Here is a 27,232-nt window from a genome sequence, read left to right on the forward strand (position 1 = left end):
TACTGAGAGACGTGGAATGTCTCCTGGAGACAGAGGGACTCCAGAGCCACACTGTTTGGGTTCAAATACTGTGTGACCTTCAGCAGCTAGTTTATCTCCCTGTTCCTCAGTTCACTTACTGTGAGATGGGGTTCCCTATGCCACATAGCCCATGGCAGTTGTGAGGATAAGGTAACAACTAAAGAGCTCAGAACTAGGGAACACTGTGTGTTTCCTGCTATTCTCTCCAGTATGTTTTCAGTCCTAGGTAAGGGAGTAGCTTCAGAGATCTCAAATGGCTCTGAGTCTTTGTTCATATATGACCAGTCTTCTTCTTTGCTGCCTCTAATTCAGTGGGCAGTAATAGTTAAATTTATAGTTTTTAGTTTATTGACTACGTTCATACATATCTAATCTTCAAAACAATGAAAAAGGCAGAGGCAAGTATTATGATCTTCATTTTACAGATTGAGGAACTCAAGGCTCAAACTGTCACCTGACCAGACCTGTGAGCCAAGGAGCCAAGACTTACGAGACTTAAACCCAGATCTTCTGATTCCAAATCTTTTGCTCTTTTTGGGAGGGGAAAAAGTTAAACAGAAAGCTGTTAGATTTTGTAAGTCCCAGATATTAAACTTCTTTGGGGGGAGGAAACTATTAGTAACTTTTTAAAAAGTATGAAAAAGTTTAACCTCTTGAGTTACATATTATATCTGAGTAGAAAACAATTTGTTTAGCTGGCTACTGGAGCTGAAATGTTGCCGAGTATTTAGTCTGTCATTTACTCTCCTGAGGATATAGCCCTACCCTTATAAGTGTTTCATGCTCAACTCAAAGTGCTTAAAATAACTGATTTAAAGACATTCCATGGCAGGAGGTGGGGGGGAGGTTCATGGGGGAGGGGGATAAAGGGGATAAAAAAAATGGGACAACTGTAATAGCATCAATAAAATATACTTATAAAAAAATAATAATATTCCACCTATCTGTAAAGCCTTCCATTAAGCTGAGGGATGAAGAAAGGACACTGTTTGCTATTCTGTCCTATAGTTTTAACTGACCCTGCACTGGCCTTATTAATTTCCTCCCTCAGATTAGTCGGCCCTGTATAAATATAAATTGTATAAGTACAGTATAGGTCTACACCCATTGAATGCTGGAACCCAGCTGGGGCAGCACAACGGTGTCAGTGGGAACATAAGTTGAGCTATGAGAAGATACACAGGGTCCAGCAGAAGTAATACCATTGAGGGTGGCTGGTAGGGCATGTGAGGGCATATGAATGCCTTGCATGACAGCAATTTGAATATTTCACCTAAAATGCCATATGGTGTGCTTGGGTGTGATATTATGTCACACAATTACATGCTTATGATTTTGTAATAAAAGATTATTGTGTAATAAAAAGGGGGCATTATTTGTGCCAGACTCTGTATTGTACATAGTAAGTCAACACTTAGTCCAGCAGTTCCTACTCCCAGTTTGTAACGTCAGTTGTCCCAAATTGTCTTGGAGGCTATTTTGTAACATACAGAAGGTGACAACTTAATTTTTACGTTGTAGAGAGGATATTCAGAGTTTCAACTCTAAAAAGGTTAGGGATCACTGTTTTGGAGTCTTGACTGACCTAAAAAAAAAAAGAAAAAGGTAAAAAAGTCCAGCACTACTTTTGTAGGTGTCTGGTAAAATCCCCTCAATCCCTGTATGGTCAGTTAAACAAATGTTTAAAATCCTTACAGAAAACTGCATGCTGGCAGCCTGATATCACTTAAATGCAAACCTGTTCAGTAATCAACCTTATAACTTTCATATGATTTGGTCAAGCTATGTAATAACTGGATTCTAGCTTGCCTTTTTGTACTTTTTTGAAAATAATATAAGAACAGGAAAGGGAAGATAAAAGTGCCACTATTGTACTAAAGTGAAGGATTAGGAAAAATACAAAACCAGTTATTTCTTATGCTATAAAATTTATGAAAAGCTTCATCTTGGTTCCATTATGTGTTTTTATTACTTTCCACTCTTGTACCTACTTATTATGAACTACAGTATTGGTGTCACTGATTCCTTATCGTATTTCCTCATGTCTTTGCATCCTTGCAAATGACGACCTCCAACAACAGTTGTGCAACAAAATATCAGCCCATAAAATGAAATACTTCCTTACTGAAGTTCTTAGGTCATTGATAATTAAGGATCTTCTTCCATATCGTCTGGATTGGGAGCCATGATGAAGTGCTTTGGGTATTCAAGGTTGTGTGTGTATGCATGTATTTCCCAGCGGGCATCATCACTTTCATGTGTAATATAACGTTCTCCAATGCGAGTTTCAAATTCTCGAAGGTCAAGCCAAGTCTGGTAGTCCTAGAAAACAAATGAAGTGGTCATGAACCATAGAAGAAACAATCCTGTCAACCCTTATTTTTTGCTTAGCACTCTAGTCATGTAATTGACAAACCCCTACTAATGAGTACTTGCTGTAAGTTCCATTTGTAATATTTTAAATTATCAATGTTAAAGATAAATATGTTTTTAAATTGAGTCTCTATGAAGAAATTACCTAGTTTCTAAAATTTAAAAAATATTGTCTCAGGCTTCTGAGGTAGCTAATAACAATCACTTAAACATTTTGTTCTATATTTCGAGAGGCCTACAACTTATTCCTTCTAATAGGTGAAAGTGCTTGGCTAGAATCTATTTTCAGAGTAATTTAATAATCCCTGAGAATAACTATGATTGCATTTTTTGAAGTTAATCCTACTCCCTCACTCCCTTTAAAATAGTTCTAAAGCTTTTCTCTTTACACTGAAGTTTAGGGGTAGCTTTTTACCAATCTACACAATAACTTTTGGAGGATTTAAGCCAAATGTTTGAAGTGGCATTTCCAACCTTTTCAATGCAAATGTAAACCTTTTGGTGGACATTTTAAAAGTAAAATATATTTGACAAAATAACATGTTACATTCATCTTACAAAAAGGTGAGATGAACACACAAAGCCCTACAAAAGGCAAATTCATTGCTTTTAGTTCCTGGGAGTTTAACTGCCTGTCAGGCCTGCACTTCAATGATATACTGCAGAACTTCCAGAGACTCAGGCACAGTACAAACTAATCACTATGTTACTCTAAGTGTAGACTCTGTTGATCTTAGGGTGATTTCATTAGGTAAAAGAAATCACAGCGATCTGTTCAAATGAGGATTGCCAAAGAGAGAGACAGATTTTTTTACCTGTAGCCAGGGATGACTAAGAGATTTGTCCACACTGTAACGTTTTCTCATCTTCACTTGAAGTAGGTTGTTTATCAAATCAATTGCTGAGGGAAAGACAAATTTAGATACATGAATTTGGGCATACGAAGCACCTCAGACCTGAGACTCTGCACTCCAATCCATAGAAATAAAGGGTTATGGATTTTTTCCTCAAGGACTTGGCCTTTAAGCTACATACTGGTGGATCCATAAATGTGAATTGAATTTACAGTGTATTTGTTTTATTAAGGAGGCAATATAGAATACAGATTAGAAGTATAGACTCTGATAGGAAGAAGTAACATTATTAAAATGTCCATACTACCCAAGAGTAATCTATAGATTCAGCACAATTCCTATCAAAATACCAATGGGGTGTTTCACAGAACTAGGACAAATATTCCAAAAATTTATATGGAAACACAGAAGACCCCAAATAGTTCTCAGCAACCAGGAGAAAGAACAAAATTGGAGGTACCACACTACCTGATAGGAAACTGCACTACAAGGTCCTAGTAACTGAAACAGCATGGTACTGGCATAAAAACAGACACACAGATCAAAGGAACAAAATAGGGAGCCCAGAAACAAACCCATACCTGACAAAGGAAAGAACAGACAATGGGGTAAAGACAGTCTATTCAATAAATGGTGTTGAGAAAATTGGACACATAAGTGTGAAAAATGTAACTAGACCAAACCATAAGTAAGAGTAACTAAAAATGGACTGAACACTGAAATCTAAGTCTCGAAACCATAAAAACTTCACAAGACACAGCAATAAAATCTCAAGACAATTCTCATAGCAACATTTTTTGCAATATATCTCCCTGGGCAAGGGAAACGAAAGAAAAAATGAACAAATGAGACCACTTCAAACTAAAAAGATTTTGCACAGCATAGGAAACTAACAAAATAAAAAGACAACCCCACAATGGGAAACCACATTCACCAATAACATAAGGTCTGTCTGGAAAAAGTCCAACCACTGTTAATTTAAGAACAGGGTGCTCGACATGGATGTAACCTGGCAGCCAAGGAGATTGGGCTGCGATGCGCATGAGTGAACAATAATGACTTCACTGTACTAGTCAGTGAGGGAAGGAGATGCCCACTGAGTGAGCACGTGTACTGTGTGGCCGTCGCATTCAAAGTGACTGAGTACAGCAATGGGTCTGTACCAAATTTTGCATTAGGCTTGAACATTCCTCCACAGAAATTATTCAGATGATTCCGAAGGCTGAAGCTACGAGCAACTGGTGATGGGCAGCTTCATCACAACAACACTCTTGCTCATGCGTGATGTCTCGTGGAGAGGTTTTTGGTGAAACATCTAATCACCCAGATGACTCGCCCCTCAACAGCCCAGATTGGCACCCTGTGACTTCTGGCTTTCCCCAAAACTAAAATCACCTTTGAAAGGGAAGAGATTTCAGACCACTGATGAGATTCAGGAAAAGATGATGGGGCAGCTGATGGAGACTGGGAGAACTGTGTGAGGTCCCAAGATGCCTACTTTGAAGGGGACTGAGGCATCACTGTCCTGTGTACAATGTTTCTTGTATCTTTTTCAAGAAATGTCTTTCTTTTTATAATACATGGCTGGATAACTTCTGGACAGACCTTGTACATCTGATAGGGTTAGTATCCAAATGTATAAAGAACTCAAAAAACTCCACCAAAAAACCTAAACAATCCAATTAAAAAATGGTCAAAGGACCTGAATAGACACTTCACCAAAGAGGACATACAGATGGCCAATAAACACGAAAAGATAATGTCACTAATCACAAATGCACATTAAAATCTTATCACCTCACACTTGTCAAAATGGCTACCATCAATAAATACACAAATAACCAGTGTTGACAAGGATGGGGAGAAAAGGGAACCCTTGTACACTGTTGGTGGGAATGCAGACTGGTGCAGCCATTGTGGAAAATAGTAACCACTGTGGAAAACAGTATGGAGTAAATTAAATACAGGACTGTCTTATGGCCCAGCAAGCACCCCTATATTCACTGCAGTTATGTTTACAATAGTTAAGATTTGGAAACAGCCCAAGTGCCCATCAGTAGATGAGTGGACAAAAAAAGCTGTGGTGTGTTCGTACATTAGAATACTACTTGGCAGTAAAAACAAAGAAAATCTTACCTTTTGCCACAGCATGGATGGACCTAGGTATTATGCTAACTGAAACAAGCCAGTCAGAGAAAAAGAATACCATATAGTTTCACCTATATGTGCACTCTAACAAAGTAAAATAGAAACAGACTCAGATAAAGAGAACAGAATGACCGATGTTGGGCGGAGGGGGCAATGCTGGGTGAAACAGCAAGGGATTTAAGAAAGTACAAACTCACAGCAAACAGACCATACAGTGATTATTGGAGGAAAAGGGGGTGGAGGTGGTAGAGGGAGGTAGAAGAGGGTAAAAGTGGGATAAATGGTGACAAGAGGAGACTATACTTTTTGGATGGCGAACACACAATACAATATAGACATGATGTAATATAGAAATGTACACTTGAAACCTATATAATTTTATTAACCAATGGGGCCCCAATGAATTTTTTTAAAAGCTCAGGGGAAAAAAAAGTACAGACTGGAGCCAGCCTGGCTGGTCTGAAGTCATTCTTCCTCCTACTCTGTGATGGGGGATCAGTTATTATATAATCTGCCTTAGCTTCCTCATCTGTAAAATACAGTTGTTGAGAAGATGGCATTAGCCTAATACATGTAGAGGGCTTTTAATGGTACTTAGCACATGGTGCAAAGTAGTAACTTGATTTCAAGAACAATAAAACAGAGTCTGATTACAAGCTGGGTTTGGTTTTTGGGTGTTGTGGGGTTTTATTGCCCACCCCCCCCTCCCCCCCGCCAATAACTTATGGCTTTCTAGTCCCTGGCTTGGTCTAGAAAAGTTGCCAAAGCCATTACCTTGCCTCCAAAGATGGAGTTAGACTGAGGAGGTAACATCATAATTTGCCGTGTATAATGCACACTTTTTTGCCCAATTTTTTGAGGAAAAAATAATGATGTGTGTTATACCCGGGTATAATGACTACATACCATGGGAATAATCCTGTTTATAATATGAGCAAAAGCGTGGGTGTGCATTATGCACAGGAGCACATTATATATGGTGAAATATGGTAATATCAAAAGTTCATACTCAATAGGGTTGTGTTTTTTTTGGTTAGGATTATGGTTAAACTTACCTTCAAGGTTAGAGTGCTGGTATCAATTAGGATTAGGGTAAGGATTATGATTACGTTAAGGAGTAGAGTTAGAGTAGGGTGTAGAGTTTGGGCTAGGGTAGAGGTTAGGGTTAAGGTTAGGTTTAGGGTTATGGAGAGATTTAGGATTAGGGTTAGACACAGGGTTAGGCTTGAGCTTATTCGAGTTACCATTAGGGTTAGAGTAGCTTTGAGGTTAGGGTTTGGGTTCAAAATAGCATTAGCATTAGAGTAAGAGTTAGATCTAGGTTTAGGACTAAAATTATGGTTAAAGTTTGAGTTAGGGTTAGAATTGGCTTTTAAGTCAGTGTGGTTTTAAATTACAGTTAGATTGTATTCAGGGAAGGGCTTGGACTGGGTTAGGTTTTGCAAATAGGACTAGGTTTAGTGTTTAGGTAAGGTGAGGGTTGAGTTTATCATTAGGGTTAGGGTAAGAATTATCTGTAAGATTATGGTTTGGGTTCAAATTACATTTTAGGTTGGGGACAGGGAAAGGGCTAGGTGACCTTTAGGAATTGGTTTTGAGTTAGGACAATTTTTAGAGTTAGTTTTAGGGTTGAATGATTAATATTAATATTAGGGTCTGAGTTAGATTTGAGATTAGGGTTTGATTTTAAATTAAGTTTAGGGTTAGGAGTATGGTTAGGGTAGGAGACAGGGATAGGGTTAATTAAGGTTAGGGTTATTAGGTTTTGAGTTACATACTCAATAGGTCTTAACAAGTAAGTTCATGGTGTTCTGTATTTGGTGAGATCTTGACATATAGTTTATCCAATTATTTGGATAAATGAACCAACTGCAAAACCAAAGCAGCCATACAACTACACTCTGCCTCTGGCTTTATGGAACGATAGAACTGAAATACTGAGAAGGCCTGGACGCAGGGAAGAACTAAGTGGCAAACACTAGTTCTATTTCTCTTCTACATGCCACTAAACTGGCAAAGCTTTTCCATAAGAATTTAATTATGGATTTCTCTTCAGTCTAAACACTTCAAACCTTTATTCATTATTCCACTTTAAACAGTGGCCCACCATGTACATCAGAATCACTTGAGGTATTTATTTAAAACACATTTATTTAAAACGTCATTCCAACTGGTGAATCTGCATCTCTGGGACAGAGTCAAAGGACTTACAACCTCACCAAGCCTTTCTGATGTGAGAAGTCTACAGACCACACTGCTGCAGGAGCTCTGAGACGCTTAGGGAATATCCCTAATCCCTCACACGCACTTTTTCAGTCAGCGCTGCTCATTACCAAATGAGCCTGCTACGGTCTTTACATGCTGTTCCTTAAACTTTTCCCATATTAATGGACAATCTTTCTGCTTTGGTTGGATATTTTGGGAATAACAAAAAAGACCCCCTGTTCCAAGGGTTGGCTAAATCCAGGTGGGGATATTCCCCCAGCAGTGGTTCTACTAAATTCTATGGGACTGCTAGATATGCTTGACATGTACTCTTCCTATCCATATCAGTAAACTAAAAAGGGCCAACCAAGTTATTGCTGCTGGACACAGAACCAAGGATAGAAAACTCAAAAGCCTTCATCAGGCAGGAAAAATAAATGTTTAAAGCTTTCCAGTAGGGGTCCACAGGAGAGCTGAAAACAAACTGGTGAGTGTCTATTAACTATGAAGCTCATTCCAGATATAAAGAACCTGAGCTAGAGATCTCCTTTCAAGGAGCTTACAGTGTAGTTCTGAAGATACGAAAAGTGATTATGAAAAGATACAACAGAATATTTAAGGAAAAAATATGCCCAACGAGTAGCCAAAGTAGATCTTATACAGGTTAGAGGAGGGGTTCAGGGAAGAGCCTGGTAGATGATCCACAGTTGAGGGGTTCCTAAAATGGCAGGATTACAGTAGTGGGGAGGAGGGGCTATAGGCAGGGGAAGGCCTCAGCAAAATGCAGAAAATAATGCAGAAGAGAGGACACAGCCAGGCCTGTATAGGGGAGTAGTGGGAGACGGGCTAGAAGCAAGCGCGGGCCGAATCGCAGACACAGCTGCAGCGTGGTTAGAGGGAGGCCAGCAACATGAAAGCAGTGTTTCCTGAAGATGCATTTGCCACTGGTGACTGGGAAGGACAGTTCAGAGGTTTTAGTGTTTTCAAAATGAGCCAGATGGGGCCTGGATTAGTGCTATGCCTGGGAACCGAGAAAAGTGCTCAAAAATTGCTAACTAAATTGAATTTGGAAGATGAATAGGAGATATAAAAAAGAGAAGTCAAAAAAGGCTGATGGAGGATCACAAGATTTTTAGACTAAAAGGCACAGAGCTAAATTTTTTCTTTTTTTTTTTTTTTACCTTCACCAGAAATTTCTTTCCATGGATTTGGTGGGTACATAAATGCAGCATTTTGGATTTGGTCATTTATATCTTCATCTTCATTAAAGGGAAACGTGCCACTGAGGCTCACATAGACAATGACTCCCACTGACCACATATCTAGAGAACGGTTGTAACCTTTGCTTCTGAGAACTTCAGGGGCTAAGTATGCTGGTGTTCCCACCACAGACCTCCTGAATGACTTTTCACCAATGATGCGTGCAAAACCAAAGTCACACAGCTTCACCTGGAATTCAAAGGGTAGTGTTAGTTTTATAAGATTAAATATGCATATCTATCTACCTACATATACCTGTCCCTAAATATGATAGGGTGTTATTTCAACATACTTGCCAACTGTACTGACTGTGAATGTGAAATAGCTGTAGATAGGGAAATGGTAAAATACATTTATAAGCTACGATTCATTACTAACAGTGCATCTTTCAAAAAACCACTTTTGGGTTCTAGCTTCCAGAATGCCAAATACCAGACTGGTATTATAAATGTTCAAACTTTTTTCATGAAATGGAGAATGCTGATCTCTTATCATTTGGAGTTTAAGATTACTTTTCCATCATCTGTGAGCAAGAATTATGTTTCATTTTTGAATTCTCAGTGGACTCGCAGTGCCTGGGCACATAAAAGTACTTAATAAATGTTTATTGAATGAAAATAAGTTTTGATATTTAAAAACTTACCCTTTATTTTGCTTAATCTTAGAATCTCTCTTCCCAAGGATACTATAAATTGGCAAATAAATGAAATTGAAATATACTTAAGAGATTTGCTTAAAAGAATAACAGTGTTTTTTCTATGCTTGTGGAACAAATTATTGCTAACCAGATGTTTAGATTTTTAAGGTTGTATCTGAAGGTAGTCATGTCACTAACACGTCCATCTGGGAACAGAGTTCCGGAAGTGGGATAAGCCTGGCAAAGCTCAGAACACTTATCTTGCTGCCTTCTAGTAGGAGGTTCAGATTTTGGCGATGAATGATGCATTCATGCGGAATAAGCACATACCAAACCCTTTCCAGAGGAAATGCCCTGATTCACAAAATGTCTTCAGAGAAGCATTAATATAAAATGAAAGCAGGGATGTGGCCTGTTTGAGCCAGTGGTACAAAGAGTGATGGGACAGCAAAGACGAAAGTGTATTCACGTGATACTATTTGGGGGATATGGACCTTCATACATGTTTTTAGGATGGTATTTGTTCTGTGTCATTGAATTTGGCCACTTCTCTATTTGAGCCTTCGAAGAACACGACTATTGACCATGAAGAAATATGAACTATCCTTTTTATTTTTTTTTTGGTAAAAGCCATAGTTTAGCTAATACATTAATAAAGTAAAGATGACTTGGCAGTTTGGCAACTGAATAAAGAAGTATGGCCACGGCTAGCACTTGAGCAAAAAAGACTGTCAGGTAAATGACAGTATTTTCCCTTTGTTCTTAGTGGAACAATGGGGATTGCTAAAGCGGAAGCCACGAAGCTGGAGTTTTAGCCTTAGCTCTAGGGGTGTGCACCCTTTGCCCATACTATTCTGAAGATCTAATGAGATGCGATACGGAAGCATTTTATTTAAAACATTGTACCAACTATTAGGGAATCCTTTTTGACCTCACAGTGATAAGGAATCACTTCTAATCATATAAGCATTATAAAAGAAAGTATGATTTCTTCTTTAAAAAGGGGGAGTAATTTTTAAAAATTAATAAATACTAGCCCTGGCTGGCATAGCTCAGTGGATCGAGCGCAGGCTGGGAATCAAAGTGTCCCAGGTTCGATTCCCAGCCAGGGTACATGCCTGGGTTGCAGGCCATAACCCCCAGCAACCGCACATTGAAGTTTCTCTCTCTCTCTCTCTCTCTATCTCCCTCCCTTCCCTCTCTAAAAATAAATAAAATCTTTAAAAAAATTAATAACTACTTTTTCTTTGAAAGACAATAGAAGGTGAATTTACACATAGCCATCTGCTGCTTTTATTCCAGCCATTTGTCTAGTTGGACATAGTTTAAATGTACATTAACAGTTTGGCAACAAATATTCTAGCTATTTGGAGGATTCATCAATGACATAATAATGAAAAACGTACGTACTACAACATATATCCTCAAGAAAACTGTTCAAACTTCGGGTTATGATCCATTTTTAGGTTATAAAATAAATTTGGATCAAGATCAACATCTTTCAGTGAAATGAAAGTTAACTAAGTAAAATCAATGCATCACGCATAAGGCATATGTACACACAATATCCTCATATACATGTGAGTGCTGGTGGTGATGGGAAATGTCATTCGTATGTTGGTTTTGGTGAAACTGTTTGAAATATAACATTCTAAAGGGCGAAAGGAGTTTGCTTACTGCCCACTAGATATCAAAATCTATCATCTCCAAAATCAGAGTTACCCTCCGGTTTGCTTTATTTTGTGGGGAATTTGTCCTGAGCAAGGAGCACCTACCTACCAAGGTTCACCCTCCCCACTTCATTCCCAACCCACAAAGAGAGGTGAATTGTGAACAATATGTGCAGGAGGTATTCCTTGAGATCTGAGTAAGTCTAAAAAGCCTTAATGAAAATAAACAATACAATTAGTAAAATCTGAATTCAAAATATTCAGGTACTAATCCTCACTGGCAGTTAACAGGCTGAAACCACTTCTGGAAAATGGTTATATATTTGAACCTACAGCACTCCCTTTTGTTACATAGGTTTTTCGTAATGCAGTCAGCTACTTAAAATGATACTGGAGGTTTTTAGAGAATATCTCACCTGAGGAAATGGCTCTGCTGATGCGAGTAGCACATTTTCTGGCTTTAAATCACAGTGCACAATATTCTTAAAGTGTAGATTCCTCAAAGCAACAAGTATCTGTCACAGAAGAAAACAGATTTTTTTCAATGCCTGGAAAAGTCATACCTAAACCCTAATCTGACTCATTAAATGGCACGGTAATTTGAAAAGTCCACTACAGGTCATCCACTAAAAGTATTATTCTGTTCTTCAAGGTTAACAATTGCCGCATTATGAAAATGTAAAATATACATAATGCTATTTAATTCTTATGTAGTTTTTAACCACAATATATTTAATAAAAAAATAAAGTACATCATAGGGAAGACAGTCAATAATATTCTAACAACTATGTATAGTAAGTATCACATGGGCATAATTACCAGGGTGATCACTTTATAAGCATACTACATTAGACATATGTAGTATGTCTAATCACTACACTGTATACATGAAACTAATATAAGACTTTATGTCAACTATAATTTAAAAATTATAAAGAGAAAATTTTAATATAAAAGACAACTTTCAAAATAGGATAAAGTCAAAATTAAAATAAAAACTAAGCAGTTATCTTTTATTGTCAGAAAAATTATTCTCTGGTTTTAAAAAAGAGTTAAATACCTGTGTCACCATGAATTTGGTAATTCGTTCTGGAAGTCGACTTTTCTCACTGGACAGAATCATTTCCAACATATCTCCATGCAGCTTTTCCATTACTACAAAAACTCGTTCTGGGGTTTCAAACATACATTCCAGGTTTACAATCCCAGGATGGTGCAAATTCTGAAAAGTTGCAAGATTAATTGTATGGAATACATGGCATATGAAGAAAAACAGCTTAGAAATATAATAGAAGCAAAGAAAATAAAAAGCATCATAGATTATGATTTTTCCAAGTTGTGGAGAGTTAAGCACTGAGGGGAAAGAATGTGTCCTCAATATGATCCTACAACTGCCCTTGTCCATTATCACTACCTTTCCTTTTCATCTTTTTAATCTTCTGACACTAACCTTGTTCTGTCCATGAGTAGGGACCAATTGCCAGATTTGAGTCAATTACATAGAGCTCTTTGGGGCCGGTATTTGTGAAGGTTTTTGCTCAACAGATTGTTTTGTTTTTAAGGTACTTATTTACCTAAGTCCAGATTCTCCTTCATGTTGATTTGGTCTTCCCTGTTTTAGGCTCAACATCTCTGTATCTCCATCATCCTGTTTCTGGAGTACTATACCATGTTACAAGGGCTGGACAATACAAAGATGAATGGGATACTGTTTCTGCTAATAAAAAGTGACCTGTCTTACTGGAGAAAAATAAATAAAATGTCCTCTAAAGCACATGTGAGAAGTCAGCCATGTTCAAAAATGTTTAATGGCTCTTTATTTCTGGGCATAAATCTAAATTCCTCTGCTTCCATTTTAAAATCTTAACATATCTGGCTTCACTATCCCAATTCCATCTTAAATATTCTCTGTTTGCCCAAATGATTAAGCTCTTTATTTCTTATTAATAGAAATATATTCTTTGTTACATTTGCCCCTTATTATTGGTATCTAATTATGCTAAGAAGGCAAACTTTTTTTTTGCCTCTGTGAAGCTGAACTCCATGTCTAAAATGTTTTTAAAACCCACTATCATCTCTCAATTCCCCCTGCAAGTGCCTTCATTTTAGCTCTCATATTACTTCTTTTCAGGACTACTGCAACTGTTTCCACTACACTCGACATGCTCAGCAATGCTTAACCCACAGCACCACATTATGTGTGTATCTATCTTACTCTGTAGTCTCATTAGCTCCCTGGGGGCAGAGACTGTGTCTTAATCATTTTTAACTCAATGTCTAAATTATGGTTGTTCTTTTTTAAAAATGTTTAGAAAAATGCAGAAGCACAAAATATTGTTTACTGATCAACTTAAAACAACGTAATGTTCCAATTTACTAATCAACTTAAAACATCGTGATATTCCAAGCAGCATTATACTTGAAGACATGTTATAATCACTTAATTCTAGTCCCAGTTGGGCAATTTCAAGGAGAATAACCAGAAGGATATAATAACAGTTTTTACATGTGCATTATTCAGTTACTGTGGCCCAGAATTGATAACACAAGTGAAAAGAGGTTCTGTGCTTGTGATCAAAGTGACATCAAGAAATCACACTTTAGGAGTATATCCTTAATATTTATTTTTTGCATATTAGTTAGACAATGAGAAAGATTCCAAAATTAGGTATAAAAAAAGATCTCTTAACAATGTATCCACTCCCTACTACAGAGTGAGAATGCTAATAATATTCTAAGCTGGCTTTTCTTGCAGGACACAGCCTTGCAGTGAGTGAAGGAGCTTGCAGACCAATCTTTGATTGTCACTCCTCTGAAAAAGAAGTGAGGAAAATGTTACTGCTAGTGACCAATAATATAATAAATATAAAGTTAATTATGTATTTATAACTTTCTTACCTTCTTCAAGGAAGCACAAGTTCAGTGAGCTGTGTCTTCTTGAACTTCACCCACAAGCGGATGGGGGCACTCACAGCTGTTGGGAGCTGCCCTTCCTCGTTTCAAAAGCTGTAACCTCCCCATGGCTAAGGCTGAATGAGCGACCTTCAGACCATAAGCCACTAAGGAGACAAAGCTTATCTCCCTTGCAGGGGTGCCACTTCTGCTCTTTTTACTTCATCTATAACTGGCCCCCAATGCTTGACTGGTAGGCCAATGATGGGTAAGATTCCCCAAGGGGGGGAACGACCTAAGACAGGCACGATCACGTGGAGGCCCCAAGGGTCCATTACCCCGCTTTGCCCCTCAGCTTTGACAAAACCTGAGTCCTCATTCTGTCTGTGAGAAGTCTCCTAATTTCTTGGCTATCTTGCCTCCTCTGCCTGACTTAATCCTGAAACAATGACAGAGGGCGGTGCAGCCCTGTGCTAGAAAGGGCGGGTTCCCCGGGTGATCAAGCCTGAAAAAGAATACGTAAAATTCTGTGAAACCTGCTTTGCTAAGCATGCTCTCAATTAAATGATAAGGGTCCGAGCAGGAAATGAGTTTGTTTCCCAAAGTATTGTAGCCCTTTAGCTAACAGATCCTAACTCAGAATAAGCCCTCATAGTTCTTTCTATGTTATCTATTGTTTGATCCTTACTGCCTGGCAATGATTAATGAACTTTACCTGTATTCCTGTGCAAACTGAAACCCAATAAAAAGCCTGCCTAGGCAAGGGCGAGGGGCGCTCTCCCCTTGAGACAGTGGCCATGACATCCCTTTTCCTCCACAGGACTCCGTAGTCCGTGTGAATTTATCTATCTCATCCATAAAGCCGCAGACACTGCCAGCCGGTGTCCTCATCATACAGCATTAACTGTCACATCACCAAGATTTCTTACATATTATGCAAAAGCTACACAATGAGTTAATAGAAACTTGCATATTAGATATTAAAAAGATAAAATAAACATTTAAGATAAATAAGATACACGTTTATCAGAAAAATTAAAAAGATAAAAGCTACATTTTAGTCTTCTAGATGAGCCCCAAAAGACATAAAAATGTTAAATGAAAATAATTTATAGATGGAGAGCAGATGACAGCTATTGGGGGGGTGGGGAGGTGAGGGGTGGAGGGACTGAGCAAAAAGGAAAAAGGATGCATGGATGTGGACAACACAGTGGTGACTGCTGGGGGAGGGGGATATAAGAGGACTAAATGGTAATGAAAAAAAGTATAATAAAGATTAAATTAAAATTTTTAAAAAGCAGCTTTGTATGTCAAAAAAACAAAGAAATTATTATTGCCACAGATAGGCTTTCTCTGTAATAATATAATTTTTGTTAATGAACTGCAGTGGTTCTAATATTTTCCATTTAGCATATGAAGTACTATCCCCAAAATAAAGGTGTACAACAGTTTAACCATAGGACACTGGCTAATTGTTAAGTTAGTAATGAAACCACTGACCTACCATCCCTATAAGGAACCTATCAGAATGTAACAGTGTAAGAACAGAAAGTTAATATTCATCATTTTCATTATTAAATAAAACCCACATGTTGCAAAAAAAAAAAAAAAGAAAAAAGAATACAGAGTAATTTATTTTATGGGATTTAAATCATTGCCAATATATATTTTAAAATATACCTCAATGAATTAAACTATTAAATTAAATCTTTAGAGTTCTAACTTAATAACAAATACTACTTTTAAGAGGTAGACAATTTTTAAGCAGTCTTTATTTTTATAGCAATTGCTATAATAATCAAGTATCTCATCTGTGAGAATTGGGTGGGTACGAAAATGACCTCACCAAAAAATATGATAAATGTGTCAATTATTTTAAGCACCTGAATTATGATTGATATTTTATTTTTTAAAGAAGATTTTACTTATAAAAATGAGTTCTCAATAAATTATTACCATAACACAAAATAATGGCAGTCCACATAACTCCTACCTTACTGTAATCTAATTTTTCCTTTTTAAAAAAGACTGAAGGAGTTAATTCAGATGTCCACCCTCTCAGAGCCAAAAGGTCATATAACATGAGACCAAAACAAAACAAACAAAAAAATGAACCTTACCAGTACTAAACAGTCTTTGATTTAAAATTCATAAATCAAAAATTAAAACCAATACAACTTTTTTTTTTTACCTGTAAGATAGCCACTTCATTACGGAGTTGACTTTCCTGTTTTGTAGGAAATCGCATCTTATCAATTACTTTAATAGCCACATCCCTTCCAGTCTTTCTATGTTTTCCTAGTTAAAAAAAAAAAAGTATAGACAAAATAGAAAAAGCAAATTGACAACTTATACACACAAGCTTATCAGAAAATTGTTCACAGACACAAATTTATATAAATTTACTTTTAAAAAATTTTATTTAATTTTTAGAGAGAGGGAAGGAAGAGAAGGAGAGAAACATCCATGTGTGGTTGCCTCTTCTGCACCCTCCCCACTCCACTGGGGGCCTGGCCCACAACCCAGGCATGTGTCCTGACTGGGAAATGAACTAGCAATCCTAGTCTGCAGGCCAGCACTCAATCCACAGAGCCGTATCAGCCAGGGCTGGATTTACTCTTAAGTTTCTTTTCTTGGGCTCACTTTTCTCTTTCTCCTTTACTCACTTTTAATTTTGAGAAATAAATTATGTTCTCCCTCTACAGAATTTGTGCCTTATAAAGGGTTTTTCATTATTTGAAATGGTAGGAAATTTGAATAAACTTTTTGGTGAAAAATAACCTACTTTGTTAAGTAAATGAGTAACTTCCCTGACCTGGTATTCAGAGACTGTCAAGATAGAAACACTGTACCAATGGATTAATTTTATTCTAGGTTCACTGAATCACCCCAGAGTGATTTAACCACATCTAAGAGCAAGCCTGGAGGCAGTAAGGCCAACTAGGAGGTTACTGTAATTTCTCAGCAAGGGATGACAGGGGTTTAACATTACATTTCTTTTGTAATGTGGATCATAGCTTCATGTACATACCCTTATAATACATTAAGTTTAATACCAACAACCCTGTGAGCTATGCAGATCAGCTTTATCAACTCCATCGAACTGATAAAGATAACGAGGCACAGTGAGGTTAAATGACTTTGCCAATATCCTAAGTCACACACAGCAAACAGTAGAGAAATGGCACTGTTTGTGTGGAAAATCAGTAGGGCATATACTTCAATAAACAAGCCTAACAGCCCAACATAAACCTCAAACCACTTATTTTTCCCACACAAATATCTTTATGTATGAGCTACAGGAATAAAGCAAGGCTCCTATGAAACTAATTTTCTAATTCTGTAACTTAATGTCGTAAGATGTAAGATCTGGCAGATGTAAAATTTCACAACTTTCCTACAGTGTATACAATATACAAATGACTACTCACCTCCGTAAACGATACCGAACTGGCCTGAACCAAGCACCTCATCTGCAAAGATCTGGTAAACAGTACTGATGTCCTATTTAGAAAAAGAGGAAGCAGTAAGTATAATTTACCTTTACAAAGCACTGTCAACACCTCTAACTCTTTTCATTCAAATGCTTAAGTACATTCTCATTTTTATGACATAGGCAACTTATTTTCATAACCAATACTTTATGAACAGGCTTTCTATGTCCTAGAAAAGTAAGCCTCATTTTCATACTATCACTCTCAATGTGCAAGTATAATGAACTCCGGAGGAAGACCTTTGGGAGCCCTGGCTGGGTGGCTCAGTGGCTGAGTGCCCGCACGTGAACCAAATGGTCGCTGCTTTGATTCCCAGTCGCCTGGGTTGAGGGCCAGGTCTCCCAGTAGGGAGAGCATGAAAGGCAACTACACATTGATGTTTCTTTCCCTCTCTTTCTCCATCCCTTCTCCTTGGTAAAAATAAATAAATAAAATCTTAAAAAAAAAAGACCATTGGGAAAAAACGCTTTGACTAAAAAAATCTTAGACTTATTAAGTAGTGAATTAAAAAGTAAATTAACACAAAAAAATTAAGAACAAAGTTTTACCTACTTTACCATTAAAGAGATTTGCTATGTTTAAAAAGAAAAGTCAAAAGGTTCATATTATTAACATTAGGCTAATTTGGAAAGACTAATAAAAAGGGTATGTATGAGAAAAATCTGTAACTCCAATCCACTCCGCAATTTCATCCCTTCTTTTGACCTCCCTCCCCTTTCCTACCTTCCTTCCTTCCTTTTTTGTTTTCTTAAACAATAGTGGTTGTCAGAAATTTTGGGGGGGGGGGCACACTCTCTAATGCCACTGACAGCTCTTCAGTTAAGGCCACTCTTCTGTTTGGGTATGTACTGCATTCTCCATGAAGTTCAGGACTCTCTATCTTGTTTAATTCCCAGCCAGCTCCTGTCTCATGGTAGTCGCTCAAATAATTTAGCCTCCTAGCCTCAATTTCTTCTTGGGAAAGTGGATATAATAACATCTATCTCACTAGATTTCTGAGTATATAAAGTATCAAGATGTCCAGTGTCTGCCACACAATAATCAGTACAGCTAACCCTTGAACGATGTGAGGGTAAGGGATGACAACCCCCATGGGGTTGAAAATCAACACAATACGTCCGACTCCCCCAAAACTTAACTACTGTTGGCCCTCTGCAACTGAGGATTCAGTCAACTGCAGAGCAAAAACAGTATTTTTGCTTGGTTGAATCCATGGATGTGAAACTTGAGGATACCATGGAAGGGTAATTTTTACTTACCACATTCTCCTGGATCTGACAATTAGATACAGAGATACTGGTAGACAAATCTTCTGTAAAATATAAGAATGACGTATGAGGTAAGAACAAGATTGTTAGTATATGACTTAACAATATTAATATTTACTGATATGTGAATGCCCAGAGTATATGAAATTTAAAACACTGGCTAACATTCAGTTAAAATAATATAATCACATTTGTTAAAAAAAATTCACCCATGCAACACTAATTCAGGAAGAGGGAACTGGTTCAATTATATACGGCACATCCATATGCAGGGATACTATCTAAACACTTAATAGTGTAGAGCTATAAGTACTGAATCAAAAGGTATCCATGACCTATCATTAAGTGATAAAGGTAAGTTGCAGGGTGGTAGCTTTGAATTAAAAACGAACAAAAACAAAATGACTTATGGCGAGTGAGAGAGCCAGAGTTGAGGAACAAAGATTTTAGTCTTTATACACTTCTATACAGTTTGTAATTTTTAAAACGTAAGAAGCATATATATTATTTTAATAAAAAAATTAAAAATTAGATAAATCAATATACTGACATTGAAATATACCTGATACATATGAAATAGTGGATAACAGAAAGTTGCAAAAAGAACACAGAGTATAACTACATTTTTTATAAAAATATAGTACAGGTAGTATAGGTGCCTTCCCCCATCCTCCCCCAAACCAATAAATAGACACCAGACTATTAATTGTTTTCTGAGGGGGAGATATGCAATTGGGAATGGGGGGATGTTTTATGTGTATAGGGAGCACTTTCTTGTTTTATGTATTTCTACAAAGTTTAAAGGTTTGTATCACTTGGGAAGTAAAGAAAGTATCAAGAAAAAGAGAATGGGGGAACATGGAAAGTAAGCAAGAGACTAGATATCAAACACCCAGACTCTTGGAGACAACCAAAGAAACAAGATACGAAATTTCCCTTATAATTCAAAATATAAAATGCCATTAACAAGGAAATGTTAAGTGAAATATAGCTAAAAAAAAATAAGGAATATGACTGTAAAAACTCCATTTTTAGTCAATTTAAAAATATTTCAAATATTGATTAATGAAACAAGGCACAGCATCAACAAAATTAATGTGTTTAAAACTCTGCTTTTCAGTAGTCACAGTTTCCTACTTTAAATCAATATTTAGTTTCAAAGGCCTGTACTATCTAGGCTCAATCCAGTTTTTTTCCACTTTAAATTATATTTATTTTTCAATTACACTTGACATACAACATTATATTGGTTTCAGTGATTAGATATTATACTTCTTACTAAGTGATCATCCCAATAAATCGCTCACCCATCTGACACCATACGTAGGAGAGATTTAAATGTAGAGGCCAAGATCACATAGCTACTAAGGGGCAGACCTGGGGTTTCATTCTCCAGAATCTTCACTCTTAACCCTTCTCCAGTTCTGCTTTTAGAAACCCTTAACCCTAGGGAGGAGGTCCCTAAATCCAATCATATATATAATTTGTGTGTATGTGCCTGTATTATATAGGGGAGAAGGTCTATGATTTTAATTAAAATATACTGACCACCCTATAAAGAAGGTAATGTTTTAGAATGGCACAGTACTTGTCTAAGATCACACCGTAAGCTGGCCAAGGCAGGATTTAAATGTAGGATTCTGTCTACAATCCCTCCAAACTTGAGAAGCACTGTGAACATCCATCTGTTCATCCTCTAATGACATCAGACACCAAACGTGTTCATGCTCATTACATCTCTCCCTTTGATCACACTGTCTCCTCAACTAGGAAACAAGACCTCACCCGCCTCTGCCATTTAGCCCTGGCCTGTCCTCACCTACCTGCGATCCAAGCTCAAGGCCCAAATCAGGTTCTTCTACCAGGAAATCTCTGTTTACGCTTCCTATGCAGTTTGAGTAATGCATTACTTATTTTGGCACTCTACTGCTTCATGCTACCATCTAACACTTGTGCATATATGTCTTTTCTCCTTAAACAGCCTTTAAAATTTGTTTTCTTTTGTATTCTAGCTCAGGACTTAGCATAATGCCAAGAATAGCTGCACAAAATACAGCTGAACTGAAATAAATTATACTTAGAAACTGGTTAATGTCTGTTTCAATTTAGATATATATATTTGTTTAATAAATGAGTTATGTTTCCCCGTAAATAACATGCCAGTGGAGGAAAAGTGCCATTATACTATGGCTTTCTGACTTAGTGTTCAGTTGAACCTTTATCAAATTTTGTTGGTGCCAAGGACATGTTTCCATAATTTTAAAATATTTCCGAATGTTTTAACTGTTAAAAGAAATAGAGTATTTCTGACTTCACAGATTTCATGAGTATGATGTGAACAAACTGTAACACTTTATAGCCTGTTACTGAAGCAAAATACTAATACTAGTAGTTAATCCAACAATAATTCATGGATGGACGCTAAACACTGTTATATATATCTTACATGTCCTCCTTCATTTAATACTGACCACCCTATAAAGAAGGTAATGTTTTAGAATGGCACAGTACTTGTCTAAGATCACACCGTAAGCTGGCCAAGGCAGGATTTAAATGTAGGGAGACAGACCCTGGGGCCTGGCTCTAGGGGACTTCATGTATACTCTATAACCAACCTAACTGTATAAAGGAATTAACTTTAAGCTTTGTTAACACCAAACCTTAAAATGAGCATTAAAAATACATACAGAAAATATGACCACACCACAAAATGCTTAAGAGCCGAAGGGGAAAAAAGCCATCAACAAGCATATTGCTTACTGTGATCTTTCCCTTGCCCTGGAGAAGTGCAGACACTGGCTTGAGGGGTAACAGGCATGAGGGCCTGGCGAATTGCTTTTTCCCAGCTCTGTGCTACGTCAAGTCCAACTCCAGTGGCAGCAAGAACAGGATTGTGAGAGCTATCTCCAATGTTCTCACCAACAAAGTATACCATGGTATCAGTGATGATTTCAAAACAGTGCGGGCTGCTGCCTTGTGAAATGTTTGTGAGATCTTGTGGCGAGGATATGCGGAGAATTTCTGAAAGTGGAATTTCCTGAAGTAAAAATGAAGCATTGGAAAAAATAAAACTTTGTTTTTATTTTCACTATACTTAACCACCAAAAACATGCATTTCTAATAAATGCTATTAATACAAACACGTATGTGGCCCATGGAACATACAGTCAAGCCCTGTGAGAATATCTTCCTCAAATCGTCTGCATGTGCAGCAAGGCCAGAAGCAGAGCACAAAGTATCCGAACTGTCAGTGATTCCCTATCACAGATCATTAGAATGTAAGGAAGAAGAGGACTTAAGAAGCCAATGGCTGCTGTAGACAATACACGCCACTTCCCAACTGTCATTAAATCAACTCAACAACTACTTTTATACTGGCTGCTGCCTGCGAGATACAAAGTGGGCAAACGTAGGTTTACAGTTGTTTGTATGGAAAATACAACAATAATTAATAAACAGTAACACAAGAATAAACCCTGTTCTGCACACTTACAACTGTAAACCTACTTTTGCCCCACACTGTATCTCCCCAAAAGGAGAGCAAAGCAGACATAACAGCAGCAAATGAGAATGTCTGATTCTGTACATAACTGTAATAATCATTTATGGTTAGTCCACTTCCTAAGGCAAAAAAAAATTATCAAATAAACCCCAACTAACTTTAAGTCATTTGTTTCTAGTCTCTTCCTTACCAATGCAATTACAATCATGTTGGTGTTGCTCAGCGACATGGCAAAATGTGGAGCAAGCCAAGCAAAGAATACTGTACAATGTAGACGGAGAGCCAAAAGCAGCATCTGGGAATTGGGATTTAAAGTAAAATGGAAGGTAAAAACAGTATCATGTTGGCCTGTTCTGGACACACAATGATCGTGTGAGTTTCTAAACAGTTTAATCTAAATCACAGCACCAGAAGCGAAGCAGCAGCAACATGACAGGCAAACCAAAAACAAGGAACACACACACACACAACAGCCTTTGGCAGCAGAACCGCGGAGGGGAAGGAGATGGACCGGCAGGGGTCAGGTACTTCAACAACAAGGCACTGCAAAGTGGCTCCTAAAAACTACCAGGCAGAGTCCTATCGGGTATATTCCAATATAACAGTTAATGAATATTCCTCAGATATATTTGGAAAACACACTATTTTAATGCACATATCTTTAAAAAGGTAAAATCTTTACCTTGTAATACTTTGATCCAGATTCGTTTTGAAACAATGTTAGACATTTGCTGTCAAGTCTCCAATAATGCCTCTTTCTCTATAAAATAAAGAAAACTGAAGTTCAAATAATGATTCCTCCCAAGTACCTTTCCATTTCTATTCATTCTAAAAGTACATTACATGTACTTTTTAATAGGTTTAAAATTCATGAGGTTCAAAATTCTGAAAATATAGAAGATACACAGTGAAAAGTATACGCCCACCACCACTCCTACCCTTATGTATAGACAGCAATATTGCTAAGTTTTGGGAATCCTTTCAGAGAACTTTATACATGAACACACAAATATATATGTATCACACAAACAGATATGGAATTTACCTATTGGCTAAATTTCTAAAGGTTGGCTTGCTGGGTCAGAGGATATATTCACACGCTAAGTTTGCCTTAGAGTATTAAATTACCCTACATAAGATTTCACCCAATTTAAGGGTTAATCAGCAACATGAGAGTGCCTGTGTACTCACACCTTCACAAATGCTATATGTTATTAAACTACTTGATGTTTGATATACAGATAAAAACTGGTATTCAGTGAAATGTTACGTTGTATCTTAAGATCGTGCTATGTTTAACAGTCATTTATATTTTCTTCTCTGTGGACTCTGTTCATTAGTTTCTCACGTAATAATATGTATTCAGGATTCCTCCATGTCTTTTCATGGCTTGATAGCTCACTGCTTTTTAGTGCTGAATAACATTTCACTGTCTCAATGTACCACAGTTCACTCATTACTCACCTACTCAAGATTACTTCATTGCTTCCAAGCTTTGCAATTATGAATAAAGATAATATAAACATGCATATGCACGTTTTCATATGGATATAAATTTTCATCTTCTTATGGTAGACAGCAAAGAGTATAATTTCTAGATCATCTGATAAGAACACCTTTAGTTTTGTAAGAAACTGCCAAACTGTCTTCTGAAGTGGCTGTACCATTTTGCATTCTTATCAGCAATGAATGAAAAGTGCCTGTTGCTCTATATCCTCACCAGCATTTGGTGTTGTCGGTGTTCTGGATTTCAACCATTTTAATAGGTGTATACTGGTAGCCTGTTGTTTTAATTTGCATTTCCCTGACGACATATAATGTGGAGCATCTTTTCATGTGCTTATCTGTCATCCGTGCACCTTCGTTGGTGAGGTATATGTCAAGGTTCTGTGCTGATTTTTTAAAAAAAAATTCTTATCTGTCCTGGCTGGTATGGCTCACTGGACTGAGTACAGCCTGTGAATCAAATGGTCCATGGTTCGATTCCCAGTCTAGGGCACATGCCTGGGTTGTGGGCCAGGCCCTGGTAGGGGGTGCATAAGAGGCAACCACACACTGATGTTTCTCTCCCTCTCTTTCTCCCTTCCTTCCCATCTCTAAAATAAATAAAATATAATAAAAAGATTTTTTATCTTCACCCAAGGATATGTTTGATTTGAGAAAGAGAGTCACTGATGTGACAGAGAAACATCTATCAGCTGCCTCCCACATGTGCCCCAACTGTGGATCGAACCCACAACCTAGCTATGTGTCCTGACTGGGAATCAAACCTGTAACGTTTTGGTGTATGGGGTGATGCACTCCAACCAACTGAGCCACTTGGGCAGGACTGGGCACATTTTTTAAATTGTGTTCTTTCCTTACACTTGAGTTTCAAGAGTTTTTTGCATATTTTGGAGAAGTCTTTTATCAAATGTCTCTTGCAAGTATTTTCTTCGTTTGTAGCTTGCCTTTCCATTCTCTTGGCAGTGTCTTTAGTAGAGCAGAATTTTTTAACTTTAATAAAGTACAGCTTATCAATGATTTCTTTCATAGGTTACACATTTGGTGTTGCAAAAGGTTATGCAAAGGGTCTATCCTTGGACCCCTTCTGACTCTACTGCCATACCAGTTCACAATACATTAAATATCCTGCCTTTTAAAAATCTTTACAAATATATATGTATGATTCTCATTTTGATTTAAAAATGCATGATACAGAACATAACAAAGTTTTACTACCATATTTAAATGTCTGTGATTACTGACCAAGGTGTCCCTGCTGGTGTAATGGACCATCCATCCTTCCTTCACCATAGTGCTGCTCTTCCTCTTTGTGTGCTTGATGGACTGTACGACCCTCATCAGTGGAATATTATTGCTTGTGGAAGGACTAAAAAATATTTAATATTTATAAGTATTAATAATTACAATTTTAAAAAATCATACACACACTAAGTTAATCAAGCCTTTTTAAAGATAATGAGCTAAAATTTTTCAAAATATCTTAGGAAGACAGACAATGGCTTCAGGAAATAAATTTATTGTTACACTGATACACAGTTGATCTGTAGAAGCTTAGGATAACACTGTAGGTCCTCATTATTTGCTGTAAGCATTTCTGAGGCCACAGGGCATAAGGAAACAATGAACAGGACAGAAAGAATCTTCCCCAGTTAGAAGATCTGGAGCCTGGGAGAGAGTCCCACTGGGACTGCTGTTGAGAAAGCTTCCTGTCCCAGGCAGCATGATAAATTAGTAAATTCACAACCAGGCAAAAACAAGTATATCTATACTCAAATTCTCATGGTGCCAAAGTCAAATTCTGATGTTTATGTTGATAGCTAAAAGTACTTTTGATAGAAAATATTGAAAAGAGAATTATTTACAGGTATTTAGAAAATAGTGTAATGAGTCACAATGGGTTACACTGAAACACAAGTCAATAACAGTATAGCTGGAGAAAAGAGCAATCTGGGGAGTATGTATGGAAAAAAACACTTTTTGAATTTCAGTTTGAAATAGTTAAATGCTTTCTCTTAAATTTATGAAGTATTTAGCCCTGGCTGGTGTAGCTCAGTGGACTGAGCATGGGTTGGGAACCAGAGGGTCATGGGTTTGGTTCCTGGTCAGAGCGCATGCCTGGGTTGTGGGCTGTTCCCCAGTAGGGGGTGCACAAGAGGCAACCACACATTGATATTTCTCTCCCTCTTTCTCCTTTCCTTCCTCTCTCTCTAAAATAAATGAATAAATAAATAAATAAATAAAATCTTAAAAAAAAAAAAAAAGCCACGAAAAAAAATTTATGAAGTATTCATGCTCAGGGAGCTAAGTTTTCTCAATAGTCTCCAAACTGGGTAAACGAGTTTTAGTTAATGATGATAAGATAGTAAGACCTGTCATTTAAGGATAAGTCAAACTGAATAAATGATAACTCTGCCATGTGAGATTGATAAATGACCCATTTCTCTTAAATACATCTTTGTTGACAATGAAAAACAAAATCTGCCAAAATGTTAATATTCTACTATGAAGTAGTACATCCTACAGGGCTGTATATAAAAAATACTGAATTTCTGTTACCATACAGGATATTTAAAAGTTTTATAATCAAATACCGTTTTTACAAAGTGCTAAAAGGCACATTAATTGTGCATATGAAAACTTGCCCCCAAACTCGTCACCATCTTCTTTGTGTAACATTCTCAGGCATACTCCCACTGTGTTTCTAACATCAGGTAATTTGCCGGTGTAAAGGCTGTACGAACCTGGTGCCTTTTTCTGGTGGTTCAATTCTGGCACCTTATGGGAGCTGTTCCACAGCTAGACAGCACATCTAAACTGTATTTAAATAAAGCATTTTTCTCTTAAAAAAAAAAACCAAAACCAGAATTACCATACCTTTCTCCCTTGAGTGGATGGCAAGAGAGATAATTTATTTGAAATACTGTGGTACATGTAAAAGAATTAGCCACAATTTAATTAGACATTAATTACATTTTTGGTTTCACTTGAAGAGATGTAGCTTCTTCCTCATTCATGAAGCTCCTGGACCAACTCTGCATTTGGAAGTACAATGGCTTGCAATACCTAAACGTGTATTACCTGATTGTTTTTAACAGCTTCTTCATCTCTTTCCACATCAAGATCTGATGGATCCAGGAAGAACATTTTATCTTCTGGGGGAGATGGTTCTTCTGTGTCGTCCAAGCCCCTGCTACCATCACTGTTCATGTCACTACTGTCAATATCCATTGGCATATCTGTATCTGTTCCCAGACTGGAAGGTTTCTGGCAAAGTTTTAAATGAACTTCAGAGTATTTATACTAATGAGATACTAATACATCTAAATGAAGACATTCTATTAAATATGAAAAAGTTTTAAAGCTCTTAAATGAAAACATAGGAATATCTTTATGATTTAGGA

The 27,232-nt window shown here is 37.2% G+C and overlaps 1 protein-coding gene across 1 annotated transcript in view; it reads right to left on the reverse strand.

Annotated features, from left to right (window-relative positions):
* Window positions 1-1,535: 1,535 nt before the first annotated feature.
* The window catches only part of PRKD3 (protein kinase D3), a 64,059-nt gene continuing 38,362 nt past the window's right edge, over window positions 1,536-27,232 (reverse strand). Inside the window, exons 8-19 of the mRNA XM_028515253.2 lie at window positions 26,915-27,094; window positions 25,074-25,201; window positions 23,008-23,085; window positions 21,584-21,860; window positions 18,815-18,867; window positions 17,493-17,565; window positions 16,253-16,359; window positions 12,230-12,391; window positions 11,585-11,683; window positions 8,783-9,050; window positions 3,210-3,295; window positions 1,536-2,343 (exon numbers count right to left, since the gene is read on the reverse strand). Of these exons, the coding sequence (XP_028371054.1) occupies window positions 2,170-2,343; window positions 3,210-3,295; window positions 8,783-9,050; window positions 11,585-11,683; window positions 12,230-12,391; window positions 16,253-16,359; window positions 17,493-17,565; window positions 18,815-18,867; window positions 21,584-21,860; window positions 23,008-23,085; window positions 25,074-25,201; window positions 26,915-27,094 (1,685 nt within the window). The 3' untranslated portion in view covers window positions 1,536-2,169. The remainder of the gene's footprint in view (window positions 2,344-3,209; window positions 3,296-8,782; window positions 9,051-11,584; window positions 11,684-12,229; window positions 12,392-16,252; window positions 16,360-17,492; window positions 17,566-18,814; window positions 18,868-21,583; window positions 21,861-23,007; window positions 23,086-25,073; window positions 25,202-26,914; window positions 27,095-27,232) is intronic.

Source organism: Phyllostomus discolor, chromosome 6, assembly GCF_004126475.2.
Source record: "Phyllostomus discolor isolate MPI-MPIP mPhyDis1 chromosome 6, mPhyDis1.pri.v3, whole genome shotgun sequence".
In the NCBI taxonomy this organism is placed as follows: Eukaryota; Metazoa; Chordata; class Mammalia; order Chiroptera; family Phyllostomidae; genus Phyllostomus; species Phyllostomus discolor.